Source organism: Rana temporaria, chromosome 11, assembly GCF_905171775.1.
Source record: "Rana temporaria chromosome 11, aRanTem1.1, whole genome shotgun sequence".
In the NCBI taxonomy this organism is placed as follows: Eukaryota; Metazoa; Chordata; class Amphibia; order Anura; family Ranidae; genus Rana; species Rana temporaria.
This window is the reverse complement of record NC_053499.1, coordinates 129,105,247-129,130,174: the sequence shown is the minus strand read 5'-3', so window position 1 is coordinate 129,130,174 and position 24,928 is coordinate 129,105,247. Positions and strand designations below refer to the sequence as shown.

At 42.4% G+C, this 24,928-nt stretch overlaps 1 protein-coding gene across 1 annotated transcript in view; it reads left to right on the top strand.

Annotated features, from left to right (window-relative positions):
- The first annotated feature begins 6,866 nt into the window (after positions 1 to 6,866).
- Positions 6,867 to 24,928, top strand: part of LOC120917671 (5-hydroxytryptamine receptor 3A-like) — a 42,987-nt gene continuing 24,925 nt past the window's right edge. The window contains exons 1-2 of the mRNA XM_040329125.1: positions 6,867 to 7,137; positions 12,732 to 12,895. Coding sequence (XP_040185059.1) covers positions 7,107 to 7,137; positions 12,732 to 12,895 — 195 coding nt within the window. The 5' untranslated portion in view covers positions 6,867 to 7,106. The remainder of the gene's footprint in view (positions 7,138 to 12,731; positions 12,896 to 24,928) is intronic.

Genomic DNA, 24,928 nt, shown 5'->3' with positions numbered 1-24,928 from the left:
GTATCTCTCGCGGCGTAAGGGCGCGGAATTCAAATGCGGCGAGTAGGGGGCATGTTTCATTTAAATAAAGCGCGTCCCCGCGCCGAACGAACTGCGCATGCCCCGTCCGTCAAAACTCCCAGGGTGCATTGCTCCAAATGACGTCACAAGGACGTCATTGTTTTCGACGTGAACGTTAATGGCGTCCAGCCCCATTCACGGACACTTACGCAAACAACGTAAAATTTTCAAAATTATATGCGGGAACAACGGCCATACTTAACATTGAGTACGCCACCAGATAGCAGCTTTAACTATATGCCGGAAAAAGCTGAATGGAAACGACGTAAAAGAATGCGACGGCCGCTCGTACGTTCGTCGGAAATAGCTCATTTGCATACTCGACGCGGATTACAACGTGAACGCCACCCAGCGGCCGCCGGAAAATTGCATCTAAGATCCGACGGTGTACTAAGGTGTACGCCTGTCGGATCTAACACAGATGCCGTCGTATCTTGTTTGGTGGATACCAAAACAAAGATACGACGCGCAAAATTTGAAATTACGCGGCGTATCAACAGATACGCCGGCGTAATTTCTTTGAGGATCTGCCCCGTAGTTTGCACTTTAGAACTAAAGCCAAGCAAGCCCATAGACTTCTCTACAGAGCACTATAAAAGACACCATGAAAAAGATATAGGGTGCGACAGATCACTGAGGTCCAAGGTGTCTTACACCCAATTAAACATATAAACAAATCACATCCAAAACATAATGTAGTTGGTACACATGGTTTCAAATTTAATAATACAATAAATGGACATAATGGAGTCCTGAATACACATGATAGCAAATTTCATACACAAATAATTGACACATTAACATTCCAATAAGCTGATTCATAATAGATTGACATGAAAACATTATAAATTCATATATGATCCTTGTAGTTGTATACATGATATTATTTTGCACATAGAGATACATGATTAAATAGCCTATACAGCATCCAAATTTTCTTAATATCTTAAAACTCTACAAGTTTTTTGGATCCTTGTCCACTTCATCAGGAGTTGATGCAAAAAAAAATATCTGTGGGAGTAAATAGCGGAATGATAGTGTCATAAAAACAGATAAAAAATAAAGGGTTCCAGTAATCCATGTCCTTAGTTTGTTTGTCTTCAGCAAACTGTTTGCAGGCTTTCTTGTGCATCATCTTTAGAAGAGGCTTCCTTCTGGGACGACAGCCATGCAGATCAATTTGATGCAGTGTGCGGTGTATGGTCTGAGCACTGACAGGCTGACTTCCCACTCCTTCAACCTCTACAGCAATGCTGGCAGCACTCATATACGTCCATTTCCCAAAGACAACCTCTGGATATGACGCTGAGTACGTGCACTCAACTTCTTTGGTCGACCATGGCGAGGCCTGTTCTGAGTTAAACCGCTGTATAGTCTTGGCCACCGTTCTGCAGCTCAGTTTATAGGGTCCTGGCAATCTTTTTATAGCCTAGGCCATCTGTATGTAGAGCAACATTTCTTTTATTCAGATCCTCAGAGAGTTCTTTGCCATGAGGTGCCATGTTGAACTCCCAGTGACCAGTATGAGAGAGTGAGGCCCCGTACACACGAGAGGATCGATCCGCTGGAATTGATCCGCGGACCGGTTTCAGCGGATAGATCCCCTGGTGTGTACGATCCAGCGGATTTTTTTCCCCGGGGATGGATTTCCAGCGGATCAAAATTTCTTGACATGCTAAGAAATCGATCCGCTGGAATCCAGTCCAACGGATTGATCCGCTGGTCTGTACAGACTCACCGGATCAATCCGTCCGAATCCATCCCCCGCATGTGTCGTAATGATTCGACGCATGCGTGGAAGTCCTTATATCACAGCGTCGCGCACGTCGCCGCGGCGACGGCGCGACGCGTCACCGCGGACGGAATTTCGCTGGGATTTTGATCTCATGGTTAGTACAACCATGAGATCAAAATCCGCCAGAGGATTTATCCGCGGAAACGGACCTCCGGACCGTTTCCGCGGAAAAATCCTCTCGTGTGTACTAGGCCTGAGAGCGATAAAACCAAAATTAAAGCACCTGTTCCCCATTCACACCTGAGACCTTGTAACACCAACAAGTTACATGACACGGGCAGGAAAATGGCTAATTGGGCCCAATTTGGATATTTTCACTTAGGGGTGTACTCACTTCTGTTGCCAGTGGTTTAGACATCAATGGCTGTGTGTTGAGTTTTTTTGAGGGGACAGCAAATTCACACTGTTATACAAGCTGTACACTCACTACTTTACATTGTAGCAAAGTGTCATTTCTTCAGTGTTGTCACATGAAAAGATATAATAAAATATTTACAAAAATGTAAGGGGTGTACTCACTTTTGTGAGATACTGTATATACACAATAAAATTTACATGGTCATGTGACTTTATATGAAGCAAATCACATCCAAAACTTAATATAATTGATACACATGATTTTAAATGTAATAATAAAATAAATGGATATAATGGAGTCCTGAATACACGTGATAGCAAATTTCATATACAATAAATACATCAACATTCCAATGAGCTGATTCACAATAGATTGACATGATAACAGTATTAATTTCTATATGATCCTGGTTTTCGTATCAATGATGTTATTTTGCAGATAGAGAGACAGAGAAGGCGACCAGAACCCACCCAGGTGTGTTACAACAGCGAAAATTTGCTGTTGAAACACTGATCCTCAATCTGACCAATCAGAAGTGGGTGTAAGACCCTTTTTCCGATTGGTCGAAAAGAGAAGACTCCCAAATGACTGCCGAGACATTGCCCTGATGACCCGTGGAGAACAGGGGTAGCAGCCGATAATGGGGTAAGTGCTACTGACCGAACAAAAAAAAACTCCACCGGTCGGCACTAACACATGGCCAACACTGGTCTATAAAAAATACTAAAATGTGTATATTATATCATTAAAAAATGTCAGTGTTGATGTCCATATGATGTGACAAAGACTTCCAAAGTAGTAAAAAAAGGAAAACAGGAAAGCAGTGATCCCGGTTTCCGAAGAGAGGGGAACTAGTGGGTCCATAGAAAAAGCAAAAACAAAACTAAAATAGGAACAGTGCGGGGCTAAGGCAAATAATAAAGTGTATGGGTGAATACAAAATAGTAATGATAACAACATTTCTTCTCTCCCTTTACTGAGATACTGATGTTATGCTGGAGGGGGAAGCCAAGCAAGCCCACAGACTTATATGTAGAACGCTGAGAATCCTGGGAGTTGTAGTTTGAGACAGTAGCCATATGATGGGACACATTGACTCCTTACACTACAGATCCCAATAGACACTATGCAGTAGGAGAAGTGGAGCAAGGATTTTTATTAAACTGTCTGGAAAAGTGACACTGAGGAAATAAGAGAGAGAGATATTTTCCTGCCACCAGGAGACGATACCAGTGGAGATCCTAGCCTGAAACTTGTTAGTGAGGACACCCGGGGACAGCGTAGCACTGTCCAGATCACAGCATCTGCACCCAGGGCCGCCATCAGGGGGATACAGGCATTACACCTGTAAGGGGCCCATTGTTTGACCCCCCACCTTTATAAACTGGCAGCAGGGGCCCGCCCCCGTTTTGTTTTTTGTGTCTGACCCCCCACCTTTAACTCGCGGCAGGAGAGAGAAGAGAAGACTTGACTTTGTTTTGTTCGTCAGCACAAACCCCTCCCCCCCCCCGTCCCCATATCATCTTGCAGCAGAAGAGAGAGAAGAGATGACACGTTCGTCACCACAAGCCCCCCTGCTTATCATCTCGTGGCAGGAGAGAGGAGGGCCCCCCCGGGCCTCTGCTCCAGGGGGCCCTGCCTAAAGCTGTGTAAGGGGCCCCAAAATTTGTGATGGCTGCCCTGTCTGCACCGCTGCCGCAGGAAGAATGGAGTGTTCACTCATCCTCTGCTTCCACTGCTGATCACCAGGAGTCAGTGGTTATGGCAAGCCGCACTGTGGCTTTGGTGTGTACTCTGTCTCTGTAGATTGAAAGGTAAACACGTCCGCGTATTCAAAGTGAGACTAGAGGAGCATCACAGCATGGCGCCTGGCAATGACATCACACACATGCGACATGTTTCGAAGCTAGCAAGCCATTGATGGAAAAAAGGCCGCACCTCTTTTTCAAGCATCTGATGCGGCAGTGCGGCTTGCCATAACCACTGACTCTTGTCACTCTCCACTACACTTTTTACCTGGAACCCATATTCTTATCAGATGGATTTTTCCTGATAGACTAGGATATGCCCAAGTCTGGATCACTGAAGAAAACCACGCTGTGCTCAGCCATCCCACTCCATCCTGCACGGATCTGATGTGGTGCCAGCTTTACAGGACTTGCTGTGACTTGCAGTCCCACTTCCATCTCTTCAGCCCAGCAACCGGATTTGAATGCAACTTACCTGTTCTCCATGTAAGTGGATGTAGTTGTTTATTAAATTATTCTTGCGATACATACTCAGAGGTGCCCCTCTTCTTGTTTATTTATTTTTTTATAAATATTAAGGGGAACCCGAACCAAAATTAAAAAAAAATTGCGTGGGGATCCCCCCAGAATCCATACCAGCCCCCTAGGCCATTATAACGGTTCGGCCTGAACTTATGCTCAGGCCGAACCATTCGCCCATCCCTACGTCTGAACCACATCTACCTTGCACCCATGCCGAGACTATACCGTACCTATACTGCATGTAGGTTAACTTGTTAAGTGCACTTATGCTCTTAAAGGACCCCAACAAGCAAGCCTCCTTTGTTCCCCTGCCCTTATCCTCCTTTTCTTTTGGACAATGCATAGCCAGTCAGTCTAGGACTAGCATCACCACCATAAATGTGCTCTGGCAGTATAGTCCCAGCACTCAGTAGTTTAAACTTAACTACTGCTTGCTGCTGCACTTGAGGTGGCTTTGCCCTCTGCAAGCACTCACACTGCCAAGCTGCATGAGGAGGAAAGCCGCTTCGGCGGATAAAAGAGGAAATTCCTCAGAAATGCATCCTGACCCTTGGCACCACTTCATCAGCATTTGTTCTTGGTTGGCAGACTTCCACTGACAAGCAGTTTTCTTCCTTGTGCAGCTCGACAGCCTGAGCTTTTTTGCCATCCCTGTGAGGTTTCCTGATCTCTGGTATCTGCAACGCTTGTGTGGTCTATTCTGCCCTAGTGGTTATGTGCCTTGACTGCATTTGTGAGTGCATATTTGTTTTTTTTTTACAATAAATTCTCTGTTTTTAAACATACTTCATTATTAGCCTTTTTGCTGGTTTCTCTCTGTTTCTTTTGCATGTCCTGGATCTCCCTCTCTGGCCACCCAGCAGCATTGGACCTTGTCTGTGTAGCTCAGCTATCAATTGTTTAGTGCCTGGGTATATTGTTTTTTATTCAATTTGTCCTCCTGGGTCCTCTGGTTTCCACCTTTTTTCTGTGTTTGACATGTGCACTCTGGAGTGTTTCTTACTTTAAGTCCCTGCTGTTAATCACTTTGTATGCTAAATTGTTGAGCCATGTTATGCTTGCCTAGTTACCAACCATATTGGGTGACAATAAATTATGTTTGCCTTTACCACCTGGTTTGGTGCCTGTTTACTTTAATATAGCTACTATTGGGTACTAAATATTACTTTCAGTGAATTCCTGTAAAACTGTATGGCCTAGATTCACGTACCCTGGCGTAAGTGTGGGCGGGCGTAGCATATCGTATTTACGCTACACCGCCGCAACTTAGAGAGGCAAGTGCTGTATTCACAAAGCACTTGCGTCCTAAGTTACGGCGGCGTAGCGTAAATGTGCCGGCGTAAGCGCGCCTAATTCAAATTGGGAAGAGGTGGGCGTGAAGCATGACCCCACGTAAATGACGTTTTGAACGTACGGCGCATGCGCCATCCGTGGACGTATCCCAGTGCGCATGCGTCGGATAGAATGCCCAAGATACTTCGAACACTGCCTACGACGTGAACGTAACTTACGCACAGCCCTATTTGCATACGACTTACGCAAACGACATAAAAATATATGCTTGTTCCGACGTCCATACTTTGCATGGGCTATGCCACCTAGAGACCTGCTTTATCTTTACGCTGGCGTATGTCTTACGTAAACGGCGTAACTAATTGCGACGGGCGTACGTACGTTCGTGAATCGGCGTATCTTGCTCATTTGCATATTCAACGCGGAAAACAGCGGAAGCGCCACCTAGTGGCCAGCATAAATATTCACCCTAAAATACGACGGCATAGGAGACTTACGCCGCTCGTATCTTAGCCAAATTTAAGCGTATCTGGTTTCCAGAATACGCTTAAATATACGACGGCGCAGATTCGAACTTACGACAGCGTATCTACTGATACGCCAATGTAAGTCTCTGAGAATCTGGCCCTATGTTTGTACACAACATGGTGTGTCAGAAGTTCTTGAGAAGGTTGATGTAAAGAACAGAAGACCCATCCTATTCAGCAGCTCCAACATGGGTAGCTAACATAAGCCTAGCCAAAATTTGCTGTCGCTTTAATTGTGCTTAGTATGCATCCTATGTTGACGAAACAATGGTTTTTACCTGCATGTACAGGTTCTAAACAATTTGCCATATAAAATAATATAAGGAAATTTAGTTTTTACATTCACAATTTTACTTGCTTGTTGAAATGTTAAATTGTATCAGAAATAGACCCACTAGCCCACATAACCCAACCCATCCTTGTCTATTACGACCTTCCAGCCCAGGTTTCCAGGCTAGGCAAACACAATTTCTCTATGTTCAAGGCTAGACAAACACAATTTTATAACATTTTACTTGACCGCACCTTTCACTTTTTTTCTGTCCAGCCTTTCCTCCTTTAAAACGCCACTCCCAGGCAAGGGCAGGTAAAATATTTAGATGGTATGTAGGCTTTGGTAAGCAAATGATCAATAATTCCCACTTGAAACCCTGAGTCTAGCACCAGCTGTTGAAAAATACTGCATGTGAATCCAGAGGAGTTGCCCGTCAAGTTAAACTGCTTGTACTTGCATTACCTGGAATAACTATGAGTTCAGAACAAAGAACGTACCTCCAGCTTTGACTGCTCGTCACTCTTCTGAAATGCTGTGGACTCTTATGCTTCTTTTATATGGTAAGTTTCATCTAAATTATCCTTCTTCTAACTTTCTACTTTTATTAATAGAAAACAAAGTTAACTGCAGTAGGTTGATGATGAAATACCGGGTAAATCTAACAAAACATACACTGGATGTGCTACTATCATAGAAAACTACTGTCAATCCAAGCCTTTATTCATAGCTTCTGTGTATATCTTTAGGGCACTTTAAGGCAAATGCTTTAAGGTGCATTGCTTTAAGACTGCCCATTCAATTTGAATGGGTTGACAACCCACCAGAACGTAGATTTTAATGGACTGGCATCTTTTTTTCAACACTGCACACCACAATGTACAGGTGGTTCCCATCTACTGTATGTATTACAATATCTTAGGAATAGTTCACTAAAGATTTTGCATCCTGAACACTTTTTGGTGTATATTGTTTATTTTTGGCTGCTAATCACAAAAAGACCTGGGCCCAGATTCACGTAGGGCGGCGTAACTTTGTGTGGGCGTAGCGTATCTTATTTACGCTATGCCGCCGCAACTTAGAGAGGCAAGTGCAGTATTCACAAAGCAGTTGCGTCCTAAGTTACGGCAGGGTATCGTAAATGGGCCGGCGTAAGCGCGCGTATTTCAAAGTAGGCAGGTCGTTGGTGTGTTGTATTTAAATTAAGCGTGACCCCATGTAGATGCATGGCCGAACGAACAGCGCATGCGCAGTATCGCGACGAATTTACACCCTAAGTTACGTCGGCTCAATGCCTGTGACGTGAACGTAACCTACGCACAGCCCCATTCACGTATGACTTTCGAAAATGACGTAAAAAGATACGCTTGTTCCGACGTCCATACCTTGCATGGGCTGCGCCACCTAGAGAGTAGCTTTATCTTTACGCCGGCGTATGTCTTACGTAAATGGCGTAACTAATTGCGACGGGCGTACGTACGTTCGTGAATCGGCGTATCTACGGCATTTGCATATTCCAGGCGTAAATCAACGTACACGCCCCTAGCGGCCAGCGTAAATATCCAGCTAAGATACGATGGCGTAGGAGACTTACGCCGGTTGTATCTTAGCAACAGATAAGCGTATCTCAGATTGAGAATACGCTTATAGATACGACGGCGCCGCATTCGGACTTACGACGGTGTATCTACTGATACGCCGTCGTAAGTCTTTGTGAATCCGGGCCCTGTAATTTAACCGATCAAATACCGTTTTATCGAAATCTTATTTTTTTGCAATTTGCAATGCCTGGTGGCTATTCAACACACATTAAAGGACTATATACAAACAGTTTTTGAAGCATATTCAGTACACCAAGAACAACTGGAATATCTGTGGAAAACAAAATGCAATGGCTCTCTTGCTTGGAATACAGCTCAGATATACCAAGTATTGTGGTTACATATGCATATGGAACAGTCTTACAAGAGAGTTAAAATACATTTAAAAAAATAGCCACTGTGAAAGTATTTGGTTTCAGGGCAGAAAAGCGTGCCTTATGAACCACTTGATGACCTCCCAAAGATATTTTTTCCTCTGCTTACCATAAGAATTTAGAAAAATCTTGTGAAATTGTTGAACAGTGAAGGTGTTTGCTATTTAAACACTTGAAGACCACACACTTCATATGGGAGACGTGCAGACATCCTTGACAGAGGTAATGAAAATAATATAAATATATGGGACATTCTCAGGGCTTAAAATGAACAAATTGGCAAAAATCTGCGTTGATGTTGCTTTGGCGAAGCACGGGGAATGGGCACCAGACCTCATTAAAAATAGTATAAGTATTTAAATATCTAGGAATAAATATCACCTTAGATTCAGCTGAAGCCTTGGAAGCCAATGTACACCCCCTGCTGGATTTTGTTAAGAGTTACATAGTTACATAGTTACATAGTTAGTCAGGTTGAAAAAAGACACAAGTCCATCCAGTTCAACCACAAAAAAACAAACAAACAAAATAAAAAAACACAATACAATCCCATACACCCAACTCCATACCCACAGTTGATCCAGAGGAAGGCAAAAAACCCCAGCAGAGCATGATCCAATTTGCTACAGCAGGGGAAAAAATTCCCTCCTGATCCCCCGAGAGGCAATCGGATTTACCCTGGATCAACTTTACCTACAAATCTTAGTACTCAGTTATTTTATGTACATTTAGGAAATAATCCAGGCCTTTCTTAAAGCAATCTACTGAGCTGGCCAGAACCACCTCTGGAGGGAGTCTGTTCCACATTTTCACAGCTCTTACTGTGAAAAAACCTTTCCGTATTTGGAGGTGAAATCTCTTTTCCTCTAGACGTAAAGAGTGCCCCCTTGTCCTCAGTGTTGACCGTAAAGTGAATAACTCAACACCAAGTACACTGTATGGACCTCTTATATATTTGTACATGTTGATCATATCCCCCCTAATTCTCGTCTTCTCAAGAGTGAATAGATTTAGTTCTTCTAATCTTTCCTCATAGCTGAGCTCCTCCATGCCTCTTATCAGTTTGGTTGCCCTTCTCTGCACTTTCTCCAGTTCTCCGATATCCTTTTTGAGAACTGGTGCCCAAAACTGAACTGCATATTCCAGATGAGGTCTTACTAATGATTTGTACAGGGGCAAAATTATATCTCTGTCTCTGGAGTCCATACCTCTCTTAATACAAGAAAGGACTTTGCTTGCTTTGGAAACCGCAGCTTGGCATTGCATGTTATTATTGAGCTCATGATCTACCAAAACCCCCAGATCCTTCTCCACTACAGAGTAAGCTGGGGATATGGATAAAATTACCCCTATCGATGTCAAGAAGGATACAGCTGATTAAATCAATTATACTTCCTAAGTTTTTATGTGTTCTCACATTCCCCAGTAAGGATACCAAAACAGATATATAAAAAACGAAATTCCCAGATGACTACATTTATATAATGATATTCAGACTAAAAAACATTAAAAATCGATAACTAAAAAATAGAAGTAGCAGCAGTGTCAACAACATGTCAGCAATATCTTTCAATTCTGTTATAGTGTAGGGAAATGAAAACTCTCAGGTTCACTCGTCCACACCTTGGAAGCTATCTTTACCATAAAATGCACAGAGCAAAGCTCATCTCTGTGAATAAAGTTGCCTCTTACCAGAAACAAAGACCCTTTTCCAGGTCTGACCGCACCTTAGTAATACCCTGTTTTGGATGGATGAATTGATGTAATACAGCTTTACTTCAACCCAGACACATCAGAGCAAGCTCAGCAGCCATATACAGTCTTCTGTTATACTTCTTAGATCACCTCCAGTTTTATACACTTGCAGCCATAAGTGAATTCAAACATTGATATGCAGAGAAAAGAGGAGCACTTCATTGTGCAGTATCTCAAAACCACATTTATTTAAAAAAAAATATTTACTTACATAAAGAAGAGTTAAAAAATGCATTAAATGCATAAAAACGTCAGGCAGGCGTGATGAGACCACTGTTGAAACTCCGTCCTACGCATTTCATCCTAATGAACATCATCCCTGGGGCACTGGAGATAGTGATGGATGACAGCAGCTGAACTATATAGGCCCCAATTGATCCAAAACTAGAGGGCACTGCCACCTCTCTTGTATCTGATTAAAAGCACTTGATGATTGCCATATTTCCGGAGACCGAGGCAATCATAGGTGATAGTAATAGCAGCCACCATTTTCCTGGAGACCAAAGCGAACATAAATACTACTAGTGGCAAAGCGGCTGAAAAAAAAAAAGTAGAAAAATGTTTATCGATCTATAAACCTCACATTGTATTTTCTTAATAAAGATATACATACTAAAAATCATTAAAAAAGTATAACTAAAAAAATAGAAGTAGCAGCAGTGTCAACATTTCAGCAATATCTTTGTTAATTCTGTTATAGGGGAAATTAAAACTCTCAGGTTCACTCGTCCACACCTTGGAATCTATCTTTACCATAAAATGCACAGAGCAAAGCTCATTGGGGCAGATCCACAGAGCGAGTACGCCGGCGTACTTTCAAATTACCCGCGTCGTATCTTTGGTTTGAATCCTCAAACCAAGATACGACAGCATCTGGGTTAGATCCGACAGGTATACGTCCTTGTACGCCTTTCGGATCTAAGATGCAATACTTCGGCGTCCGCTGGGTGGTGTTCACGTCGTTTTCCGCGTCGGGTATGCAAATTAGCTATTTCCGTTGATCCACGAACGTTCGGCGCATTTTTTTCCGGCGTCTTTAGTCAGATTTTTCCGGCGTACAGTTAAAGCTGGTATTTTGTCGCGTATAGTTAAACCTGCCATGTTAAGTATGGCCGTCGTTCCTGCGTTTATTTTGAATTTTCTTTTTTTTTGCGTAAGTCGCTCGTGAATCGGGATGGACGTAATTCACGTCTAAGTTAAAAAAAATAACGTTGTTGCAACGTCATTTAGCGCAATGCACGGCATGAAATTTTGAAACGGAGCATGCGCAGTTCATTCGGCGCGGGGACGCACTTCATTTAAATTAAACACGCCCCCTAATGGCCGATTTGAATTCCGCCGCCGGAGATACACTGCGCCGCCGTAACTTATGGCGCAAATTCTTTCTGGATTCGAACCAACAAAAAGTAAGTTACAGCGGCGTAGCGTATCTCCCATGCGCTGTGCCGGTGCAGATCTCTGTGAATTACAAGGAAACTTCAGTCTGTTTTTGTTGTTTTCAAGATATGCATTCCATTTAAAACAGATTGCATAGATGTAAAGATGTTATTAATCAGTGTTCTTTTTTGTATAGTTTATAACTACAAATTAACATTGGGGCAGCCATAAGTGCTCATTGCATACTTAAGCCCTGTACACACGATCGGTCCATCCGATGAGAACGGACCGATGGACCGTTTTCATCGGTTAATCGATGAAGCTGACTGATGGTCCGTCGCGCCTACACACCATCGGTTAAAAAAACGATCGTGTCAGAACGCGGTGACGTAAAACACAACGACGTGCTGAAAAAAAACGAAGTTCAATGCTTCCAAGCATGCGTCGACTTGATTCTGAGCATGCGCGGATTTTTAACCGATGGTTGTGCCTACTATCGGTTAAATTTAAAACAAGTTGGCTTTTTTTTAACTGATGGTTAAATAACCGATGGCGCCCACACACGATCGGTTTGGACCGATGAAAACGGTCCATCAGACCATTCTCATCGGTTTAACCGATCGTGTGTACGCGGCCTGAGGCTGTTTTCTGTTCTGCAAAGCTATACAAAGGTTGTGTTATAGAGACCATTCTCGATTACAAATCTAGGCATCAACCTACTCACCTAAAAAAATGCCTTTCTGCCCGATATAGTATCAGTGTTAATGTATTAACCAAAATGCATGCATGTAAAAATGTGAAAGTTACATCAAGGTAAAGACTCCTATAAAAATAAAAAATACATTTTTTTTTTTTTAAGAATTAACACACATTGATAATATGATAAAAAAAAATGATCTTGTTTACGAAAACTGTATAGCTAGAAAAAAAAGTGAAACAAATGTACAATACACTCCCGTTAAAGCAAACCTGTGCTTTTCCCATGTCGAATGTGGACGGATGCTGATGTTTGATAATTGACCCATCCATTCTGTTCTCTGTTCTTTCCAGCAGCTACATGTTGTGGCCAGAGCACATGTGGATACTATGATGTAGCAGATTTTCTTGGAGTTCTGAATCAGTCTACTCTTCTTATGAATATCCGACCTGTCAGAGACTGGAGAGAACCCACCCTGGTATCCATGGACATGACCTTCCGAGGGGTTCTGGATATGGTACAGTGAATGAGTTGCATTCATTTTCATTAATGTTATCAATATGGAATATTTGTTTCATTTATCTGAAATCCGTTTTATACAGAGATCATACATTCACAAAATGCACCTCCTAGCCAGTGTCAGTTAGCACCAGATTGTCTGCCACACTATCACAGTCACAGATCATACCATTACTAATATTGGGGTTGATTTACTAAAAGTTGAGAGTGTTCAAAATCTGGTGCAGCTGTGCACGGCAGCTGATCTAACTTAAGCTTGTTCAATTAAAGCAGAACACAACTTTTTCTCCATTTCTGCATTGTGCATGTAAATGAATCATAGCCCACTATCATTTTATCTGTATCTTGTCGTATTTAGCTGTAAAATGTAAGTTTCTGTGTCACTCCTCCTCCTGGCTGAATTTCAAAGTTATTTGACTTCCTGTTTCCTTCCCCTACCAGTCCTGATACTACATGTCCCATCATGCTTTGAGCCCCTGTAATTTCAGGGCAGGCTATGGGAGTCAATGGTACCATTGAGTTTATGTGGGTGGGTCCGAATGCAGATCACTCTTCAGTCCGAAAAGCAAGCGTAAATGTTTCATTCCTGTTTTGCAGCATGCAAAAGAATAATGGCTTACAGCGGAAGGGCTATGGGAGGTTATTATGAATGTGTTTTCTTCATATGTAAATTATTCACTTCACCGAGAGCAGGGCTCTAGGAGGCCGGGATCTGAGGGGCGGGACTCCATACCTCCCAACATTACATCTTGTTGAGCGGGGGGGGGGATCGCAGTTGTTGAGCGGGGGGGGCGGTGATTGCCACGATCAAAAATGATGTTGTTCAGCGAGGGGGGGGGGCATGGGTTGCCGCGGTTCACAGTTGTTGAGAGGGGGGATTATTCCCGCGATCGAAGTAAGTTGTTGAGCGGGGGGGGGGGTTGCTGTTGTCTCCTACCTGTGCACACAGCCTGTCGGGTTCCGGTAAGAGCATGTCTCCCCTCTGACCTTCTTCTTCCTGTGCGGGAAAATTAACTGGGGGAAGCTGCAGTCTGTGCGGGAGGTTCCCGCAGAATCCGGGTGGGTTGGGAGGTATGGGACTCTTCCTGTTCACACTGGTCAACATATTTAACTGGGCAGACTTCTAATTGTGATCCATTTAATCCTGTCCAGCAGCAGCACAGCTAGCTATGAGAACAGGCTGTGTATGAAGGGGTTTCCTTTTGAATAATGCTATGATCTTGGAGGTGGGACTCTTCCTATAGGTGTGACTAGGAGGGACTGAATGCTAATTAGGATGTATTCAATCCCACCCACCATCAAAGCTGTGAAGGAAGTTACATCTGAAAGACTACAGAGGGGTGTGTTATAGGCTAGAGATGGAGCAGGGAGTAGCTGTGAGGCCCTTAGTCTACATCCAGACTATACAGAGTGTCACATGGTACAAAGCCTCAACTAAACCCAGAATATCAGAGGATCTGCAGACAACAGAGCAGCATGGTACAGAGGTATGAGAAACAAATTGTTACCCCAGCTTCACTGCTAATATAAAAGCCCACAAACTGTGATCCGGTGCTCTAGCCAGGACGTTCAGGCCCCACAGATATGATACTTAAATCAGGAAGGCTGATTGAATAAAAGTACTTTATTAGTTACATGGGAACATGGGTACAGGCTATAGGCTGAAGCGTTTCGGCTAAGAAGCCTTCATCAAAGCAACAGGGTATGATCTATGCTGGGACTGATCATGCCATTCAGTTCTAGTGAAAAGAAAGTTGGAGTTCCCAAAAACGGATCGTTTTTTATGCAGAGCTGCACCAGATTTTGCACTCTTTTGGGGAGTTGGGCTAAAAGGAACTAAAAAACATTTTTTCTGAACAAGTGGGAAGCACAGCAGAGCCTTGCTAAAACAGAAGATATCTGCATGTCTCACCACCATCCCACACCCCAAGCTATAAGGGGGGAAGGGGTCAGGCAGATCCATGCAAATCATTGTTTTTTCTTTTGTACCCCATGGCCAACTGTACATCCAGAGCAGCTAGTTTAGCAAAGATACAGAATAATATAATACAGCCATTTAAATCCACCCCATGTGAAGTATTGCCCTGGACATCAGAGTGAGTGCAATAATTCTATCACCACACCTTCTGTGTAACTCCAAACTGGTAAAAAAAAAGCTGGTAAAAGTCTGTAAAGGCTTTTAAAGCATTGCCTATGGGTAATTAAATGTACTCACAGTTTATCACCATTCCATGGGTGTGTGCAATTTTAAAGCATGACATGTTGAAAATGTACTTTCTAAATGTTTATTTGGTTTTCAAAAAGCATGACAGAAAAACAATATAATACATTACGGTGTTATAACTTATCCACGAGCTTTACGAACTCAGGACCAAAGTATGAGGGTAGTAACATTCAATGAACCAATGTTCAAATTCTTTACGGTAAATAAACAATGAGCAAAACGAACAAAATGTTCTGGGCAAACAGCCCACAACAAGTAACGTAGATAACTTTTCTATGAGACTATCCTCCTAAATGTCCTGGGGACTGAGTCCCGCCCGCTGCAGGGTCTGACTCGAATATATAGTGGTACCTGGGATATTCTAGGGGGTGCCGGCTGAGCATCCCCGGAAGGGTCCTAGCCCCCCACCCCTTTAGGATCTCTCTGTTGGGATGCCCTGACCCTCCCAAGGCGCTGGGCTCTACCCACCCCCCTTTTCCAGACCATCGCGAAGTGCTGCAAGTATAGTACGGTTTAGTTCAGTGTAAGGTGGTCCCGCCGGGGCCCCCCATTTCCTACCACACAAGGAACTCCACTCAGCTAGTGCAATCAGGCCGGACTCAGCTCCAGTCTCATGGGTTGATGTATGTCTTGCGTAATAAGGTAGAGAGCTGGGAACAAATAGGTAGATTCACAAAGAGTTAGGCCGGCTTATCAGTAGATAAGCCGACCTAACTCAGAATCTACGCCGACTTATGTTTAAGCGTATGCTCAAACAGAAATACGCTTAAACAATCTTAGATTGCAATATTTTGGATGGCCGCTAGGTGGCGCTTCCATTGCGGTCGGCGTAGAATATGTAAATGAGGGGATACGCCGATTCACAAACGTACGCCCCGGCCGGCGCAGTACTTTTACACCGTTTACGTAAGAGATAGGCCGCCTAAAGTTAGAGCTAGGCCCTAGTGGAATAGTAATGTCAAGTATGGCCGCCGTTCCCGCGTCGAAATTCAATTATTTTTACGTCGTTTGCGTAAGTCGTCTGTGAATCGGGATTTACGTCGTTAACGTCCACGTCAAAATCAATAGGCCTGTGCGGCGTACTTAGCCGCAATGCACACTGGGAAATGTAGGCGCCCGGCGCATGCGCAGTTCGCAAAGAACGTAAAAAATGTAAGGTCAAGCACTATTAACATAAAACACGCCCCCCCCAAACACATTTGAATTAGGCACCCTTACGCCCGCCGATTTAGGCTACGCGGCCGTAACTTAGCAGGCAAGTACATTGTGAATCATGTACTTGCCTAGCTAACTTACGGCGGCGTAGCCTAAACACACTAAGCTACGCCGCCGCAAGTTTACACCATTGTGTGTGAATCTACCTAAGAGTGTCCCATAAAGTGGTCAGGGGGAAAGTGTAAGAGGGAGGAGGAGAGGTAAGGAGTGGTGCTCAAAGTAGTTCAGGTTCTACCGTGTATCCGAGGGTAATGCCAGGGTATATAGGAATGTTACAATAGGATGCCCAGGGTTCCCAGATAGCCTTGAATCTATCTGTCTTGTCCTGTAATTTTGCTACAATGTTTTCTTGCATCATAATCCAGGAAACTTTCCTCTTGAACCTCTGGAAAGGAACCGTGGGTGTTTTCCACGCCCTTGCTAGCGTTATCTTAGATCCTTGCAGGATAAAGAAAGTTAGTGTTTGGAGATTTTTATGAAGTCCTGGGAGGGGGTGGTTCAGGAGTGCTAATTGAGGATCGGGAGTTACCGAAGTAACTGTCACCATCCTAATTGTCTGAAATACCTTCCTCCTAAAGGATCTGATCAGGTGACAGGTCCACCAAATGTGGAACGACATGTTGGATATTTATTAACATCATCCTTTATATTTTACCCAAACATTGGGTATTAGATTGTGTCTGTATGTACAAAAATTCATTAAATTCATTAAAGTGTATTTTTTCCTGAAAATGTACAATTGCTAAACCTCTCTGCAAATATTGTACACCATCAAAAATTGCAACAGCAACTATTTTATTTTCGAGGGTCTCTGCTTTAAAATATATAGGGCCGGATTCAGATACAAATGCCTATCTTTAGGCTGGCGTAGCGTATCTCATATACGCTATGCCGCCGTAACTTTGACAGGCAAGTCCCGTATTCAGAAACAATTTACGCCCAAAGTTACGGCGTAGCGTATATGGGCCGGCGTAAGCCCGCCTAATTCAAAACTGGCTGGTAGGGGGCGTGTTGTATGCTAACTAATCGTGACCCCACGTCTTTGCGCCGTCCGTGAAAGTATCCCAGTGCGCATGCTCCAAATTACGCCGCAAATAGTCAATGCTTTCGACGTGAACGTAACTTACACAAAACCCTATTCGCGAACGACTTACGCAAACAACGTAAAACTTAAAAATTTTTACGCTGGCCCGATTTCCATACTTAACATTGCATACGCCTCATATAGCAGGGGTAACTATACGCCGGAAAAAGACTTACGTAAACGACGTAAAAAAATGCGCCGGGTGCACGTACGTTTCTGAATCGGCGTATCTACCTAATTTACATATTCTACGCGTAAATATACGGAAGCGCCACCTACGTAAATAAGAGACTTAAGCCGGTCGGATCTTAGGGAAATCTATGCGTAACTGATTCTAAGAATCAGGCGCATAGATACGACCCCGTACACTCAGAGTTACGATGGCATATCTGGAGATACGCCGTCGTAACTCGTACCTAAATCTGGCCCATAATGTTTGGGGGTTCTAAGTAATTTTCTAGCAATAAAAATTCAGATTTGTACAGGTATGAGAGAAATGTCAGAATTGGACTGGACTAAAGGTGGTTAAACACAATAAGGATGTGAAAAAGGTTAAAAAGGGCAGTAAGAGAGAAATAACATCAGGACATGACCCCCAAGCTAGCAGAATGAAAGTTTAAATTAAAAGTAATAGTTTTTCAAAGTAGTAGTTGAGGTTCATAAATGATTTCTAGTAGAGGTAGTCAATCAACAGTAAGTGGATTTAAACAGGCTTGGTAAAATATCTCATGTTTTTAAGATTGTGCATATGAAAAACAATGATGGATACTAAGCGGAGGTCCAGATTGTCTTTCTGTACAGAGGTCATTGATTAGATCTTCAACAATACTTTTGAAATTGGTAGGGTTAGAGACGTTCTGAGACAAATCTAGAGAAACCAGATTTGTCTGCTGTTTAAAGACTTTTTTCCTTTTGTAATAAAGCACTCTGAGCAGAGGGTGTAACTATTCATTTAACAAAGGTACATTGTGTAAATGAAGAATTTAAGACTATCAACATCCTCAAATTCCAGCTATTTGGTTGTAGGTCAATGTAAAGAACTATAAGATGGTTGGGTTTACCCAAGATGAACAGTACAAACATTTCCCAACAGATAATCAAGCTAGTCAGCCAAAAAATACCTAATTAAACATTTTCAACATTTTAGGTTAAAAACAGTAATTTTTTTGTTGTCTTGTAAAAAGCACTCTAAACAGAGGGTATAACTATTCATTTAACCACTTGCCGACCGGCTAACGCCGATATACGTCGGCAGAATGGCACGGGCAGGCAAAGCAACGTACCTGTACGCTGCTTTGAATCTGACGCCCAGCGGGTGTGCTAGCTCTCTGGGAGCTCCGTGACCGTGCCCGCGGGACCCGTGGACTCGATTTCCGCCGGTGTCCCGCGATCATGTCATGGTGCTGCTGAACGGGAAAATGCCTATGTAAACAAGGCATTTCCCTGTTCTGCCTTGTGACAGGACAGTGATCTACTGCTCCCTGTCATCACTGTCGTGTCACTTGAAGTCCAGCCCCCACACAGGTAGAATAACTCCCTAGGACACACTTAACCCCTTCATCGCCCCATAGTGTTTAACCCCTTCCCTGCCAGTACTACTGCTCCCTGTCATCACTGTCGTGTCACTTGTAGCCCAGCCCCCACACAGGTAGAATCACTCCCTGGGACAATTTGTAGAAATATCAAAAGAGATGGACAGCCGCACTCCAAAAAAACTTCTTAGGTTGTCTTTATTGGTAAAATCAATAGAAATGCATCACAGAATACAGCCAAAAAATCGGGAAAAAGAGCAGCCTACGCGTATCACGCTGGTTCAGTGCTTAGTCATGGCTAGGACACACTTAACCCCTTCATCGCCCCCTAGTGTTTAACCCCTTCCCTGCCAGTTTCATTTACACACTAATAGGTGTATTTTTCCCAAAATAGTGTCAAAAGTGTCCGATGTGTCTGCCATAATGTCGCAGTCACGATAAAAATCGCTGATCGCTGCCATTATTAATAAAAAAAATAATAATAAAAATGCCATAAAACTATCCCCTATTTTGTAGACGCTATAACTTTGCGCAAACCAATCAATATATGCTTCTTGAGTTTTTTTTTTACCAAAAATATGTAGAAGAATACAGATCGGCCTAAACTGACATTTTTTCTTAATATATATTTTTTTGGGGATATTTATTATAGCAAAAATTTAAAAATATTGCATTTTTTTCAAAATTGTCGCTCTTTTTTTGTTTATAGCGCAAAAAAAAAAAAAAACAGAGGTAATCAAGTACCACCAAAAGAAAGCTCTATTTGTGGGAAAAAAAGGACGTCAATTTTGTTTGGGTACCACTCTGCACGGCCGCGCAAATGTCAGTTAAAGCGAAGCAGTGCCGGATCGCAAAAAATGGCCCGGTCATTGGGCAGCCAATTCTTCCGGGGGGTGAAGTGGTTAACAAATCTACATTGTGTAAATGAAGAATTTAGGGCTACTACAGTAACTTCCTCAAATTCCAGCTATTGATTATAGATCAAAGTAAAGCACCACCGCAGGTTGGGTATCCTCAAGATGAACAATAACAAAATTCCCCAATTCCCCAACACATGATGAAACTAGTCAGCCCAAACATAACTCAATAAATAGTTGCAACATTTTAGTTTTAAAACATTTTTGCCAAATACTGAACATTTTTTTATACAATTTTAGTGATGTATTTATTGATTGAGGTTTACTGTATATATATATATATATATATATATATATATATATTTCTCAATCATATATTGTACATATGTTGCAAAGGTGTTAAAGCGTATGTAAACCCTTACATATACCCAGTGAAATCAATGGCCTCAGGTGATGAACCACAGAGATAAAAAAAATTCCTTCTATATATGTTGTGTCTGTTTTTCTGCAGTATTCTCTTCTTTACAGCTGTTCAAAATCCAAAATGTATAAAGTCTGTCTGAGCTTATAGAAAAAAGGGGGAGGAAAGCTGAATTTACACTCTGCAAAGCTCAGTGAGTAGAGCTCTGAGAGCTGATTGAAAGGAAGAGACACACACCCTTCACACAGCCAACAGGAACAGTGCTGAGGCTGTCAATCAGCTGGAGGTTCCTCCCGTGTCATATTTTTTCTCTTTGTGGCAAAAAAACTTATCAGAAGCGATTCATAACATATTTACAAAAATGTGAGGGGTGTACTCACTTTTGTGAGATACTGTAAGTACCTATAATAACAATTATATATTGCAGCTTACCAGTCCAGATGCCACAGCTGCCTTAATTTTCATAATTTTTTCTTTATATTCACCTAGTAGACCTTCCGGGAACACATTTTCTATCCTAGGGTCACTGTACAATATTTATGGAATATAAAAACAAACTAGATAAATGATGATAAGCGCTCCAGGTATGTGATGAATCACAATACAGTGTATAAACAAATGAATAAAACACAATCAAAATAAAAGGGAGTGAGTGACCAAACTCAAAATGTGCTGTGCGTGTCCAAATGAACACTAGAATTAACTGAAAAGAAGTCTGTGTAAGGACACCGTGAAACTCTTTGGGGGTGTCGCGTCCCCTGTGAGTCAAGAGTCACTAAAATGTGCACATATGTATATAAATAATGTGAAAAAAATTATTATATATAATAGTGATAGGTGATCTCTAAATAGATCTAGAACAGGCAGCAATAGTGATGGTGATATGACAGTCTATTGGTGAGGATGATGGGATGTTCACATGTGACAATTCCTGTATATAAGGCAGTGATAGGGGGATCCTTATTGGTGTTGCAGTTCCCTTACCATGAAGGTGCTATATGTGCGCATATAGAGATATCCCTCAGGGTCTCCAATCGCCTATTTCCTGGGATCACTCAGTGCAGATATTTTCAGCTGGTGTGTGCCTTGAAGGTGTTAGTAATGATGGTCCTCCGGGTCTCCAATTTCTTTATCTTGGGTTCACTCGGTTGGCTGTAGCTGCTGCATAGCTCCAAAAGGGTCCAAATAGTGGTGTTCCAATAGGTAAAGCAATGGGATAGGGAGAAAAAAGATTGCCTCCGATTGTGTAGTGGGTTTAGGGATCCAAAAATTATTTATTAGGAACATAAAAAGCAGGTGATACAGAGGATAGCTCAGAAGACGGTTTGTTATGCCAAACAGCGCTGGTGGATACAGTGCAGACGTGGCGTTTGAAATTACCGCCTACGTCCTGTGGCCTCCGGCTTGTGTGAGTGATTTCCTCGGTCTCGGCTTGCGACTCCCTACGGCGTTACGTCACGCACCTCGTGACTTCATCAGGGGATTGCTATTGGTTGTCGGGCCGCCGGTTAAATACGCCCAAACCGGAAGTAAACAGGCTTCCATTTTCTTGTAGTCCATGTAGGTGGACAAATCTTAATTCAATGAGGATGGCTATAGGGACGTATTATCAATAATAATAATAACAATAGGTACCTCGGAGGATAGTAGGCATCCCATTTGATGTGTATAATAAGGTGCAGCTCTGCTGGACTTAGATTACATATATGAGATAAAATTAAGTATAAAATATGTTTAAAAATATGCAATCTCACCGCCATCAGTGAGAGACAGTAAGGATCGGTCATTTATATTGTAAAAGATTACTATTTGAATAGCGACAAACATATAATTAATTTTAACCGGTGAATGGTGCAATACAATAAAAAATGCTGTTACTGTCGGGAGGACAGTAATCAATAATTTAATAAATGGTATAAAATTAAAATTAAAAGTAAATAGGTTAAAATTAACATAGAGGGCAATATATAGCATATGTTGAGGTATATTACTCACATAGTGATGAATGGTTGTTCAAGTATCTCATGCCCAGATGTGCAAATGGAAGAGAATTGCCTCGATGAGGTCATACTTATTTTAATTGATATAAAATGGTAAAGGCGTATATAGGGATGGGAGTGGTAAGTGAGTGGGAGTCATAGGTGATAAGTTATAGTTCTTTCTGGGAAGTTGGCTACTAAACACATAAGGACTTATGTCTCGTCGTGTAAGGGATCCTAGCTCCAGGTTATTGGTGTAATGTTAATGGTGAAAGACCATATGTCTTTCCAACTGGGTAAGAGAGGTGTGGTAAATGTGTGGAATAGGGGGGGGGGGGGGGAAGAGGGAGGGGGGGAAGGGGGGGGGGGGGGAAAGGGGGAGGGCCCCACACCGTCATCCCACATCCATTGACTCCTCATGACCATATGGTACCCATAGGTACACTGATCCCTATAACGTAAGCTCAACCGACACTCCCACAAGCCTAAGTCCATCAGGACCAATTAAGTGACATATAAAAATAGGGTAAAATGAAATCACAATAGACATATATCAGTACATATAGAAAATACTGTATAGTGCTGAAGTGCAGAATGAGGTTAATCTGTAAAATGGTCTAAAAATTGTTTAAAAAGCAATTTAAATCAAAGTCCACATTCATACCTCCTGGGGTAAGTGTGTTTAATGTATGTATCCAGCGTGACTCTTTCTGACTAATGACACGTATTTTATGGCTCCCTCTCCATGATGCTTTATATTTTTCTATGCCCCAAAATTGCAACATAGTGGGGTCCTGGTTGTGTGCCTTTGCAAAATGGCGTGAAACGCTGTGTTTGGGGTAGCCTTTGGTTATATTACGTACATGCTCTTCCATTCTAAATTTTAATTTCCTTTTCGTCCTGCCCACATATTGCAGGTTGCAACTACATTGGAGCACATAGATGACACCCTCTGTGTGACAACCAATGAAGTCTCTGATTTGGTGAGTTTGTCCTGTTTTAGTGCCACTGAATTCTAGTCGTTTGCCTTGAAAAGGCTTTGCATGTCTACAAGCAAAGCAATTTCTGCACGGGTAGAATCCTTTTCCTTCAAAAAATGAGAACATAGGTTTGGGGGGCGAGGCTATTAACGATTTCACCAGTATATCTCTTAAGGTGGGGGCCCGTTTGTAAATGACTTTGGGTTTATTTGGGAGGATTGTCTGAAGGTCTTTATCGCCCAATAAGACATGCCAGTGTCGTTGGATGAGTTTCTTGATTTCTCTATGTTGTACATTATAATCTAATATAAGACATGGTGCCGCATTGTTCGGCAGTTCTTGCTTGGCTGTCTTATTCTCCAGCATATGATTTCTGTCCAGTTTTTGTACATCCCTTACTTGTTCTTTTAGCCAGGATGTGTCATACCCTTTATCTTCAAATCTTTTCCCAATGAATAGGGCCTGCTCACTGAAGTCTTCTTCCTTGGTGCAGTTTCTTTTGAGCCTGACTAGTTGACCTTTCGGGATATTGTAAAGCCATGGTTTGTGATGGCAACTTTCTACCGACAGATAACTGTTGGTGTCAACCGTTTTGAAATAGGTTTTGGTAATAATTTTATTACCCTCCAGTGTTATGTTTAAATCCAAAAAGTCCACTCCTTTGGTGTCTATTTTCCAGACCAGTTTGATGTTCTTCTCATTATTATTCAAACTATCCATGAATTTCTCCAAACTCTCTTTGCTGCCATTCCAAAGAATGATAACGTCATCTATATACCTTTTATATAGTATAAGCTCTACCGGCATGTGTTGGTAGACGGCCGATTCTTCCCATTGGGCCATAAAGGCGTTGGCTATGCTGGGGGCGAACTTGGCGCCCATAGCTATGCCTATGGCCTGCTTATAATAGGTCTGGTTGTGCCAAAAATAGTTAAATTTGAGGCAAAACTCCAGGCATTTAATCAAATACTTGCGTTGTTGGCACATCAAGTTGCTGTGTTTGCGTAGTAGCCACTTGGTGGCATGGCATGCATCATGATGGCCTACAATGGTATAAAGCGACGCAACGTCAGCTGTGGCCAGTATGGTAGTTCCTTCTGCCACAGGGATGGTAGCTAGAAGTTGCAGAATGTGCTTAGTATCTTTTAGGTAAGCACGCGTGTTTTGTACTGGTGTTTGAATAAAAAAGTCAATATATTGGCCCATCCTAGATGTAAGTGATTCGATGCCATTTACTATGGGTCTTCCAGGCGGATTAACTTTGGATTTATGTATTTTTGGCACTGTGTATATTACTGGAGTTCTACAACATTCAGGTACAAGGTATTTGGCCTCTTTTTTGTTCAAGATATTTCTTTTGACACCTAGGTTCACCACCAATTTTAATTCCTTTTTATATGTATTGGTGGGATTGCCTGGTAATTTGATATAGGTCTCTTCATCAGACAATTGGCGGTCTATTTCTCCCAAGTACTGTGCTTTAGTCTGAATGACTATTGCTCCCCCTTTGTCCGCCGGGCGGATAACCACATCTCTCTTTTCTGTAAGTGATTTGATTCCCTTTTTTATGTGTGTCGGGTCATATTTCTTTTTGACTTCCAATTTTTCCAGGTCTGCAAGGACTAGCCTTTTGAAGACCTCTATGTGGTGGTTGTCTGACACCTGTGGATTGAAAGTAGAGTTGTTGCGTAACGTACTATGTGTTACGTCGTTGCTTGGTGGCTGCTGTATGGAATGAG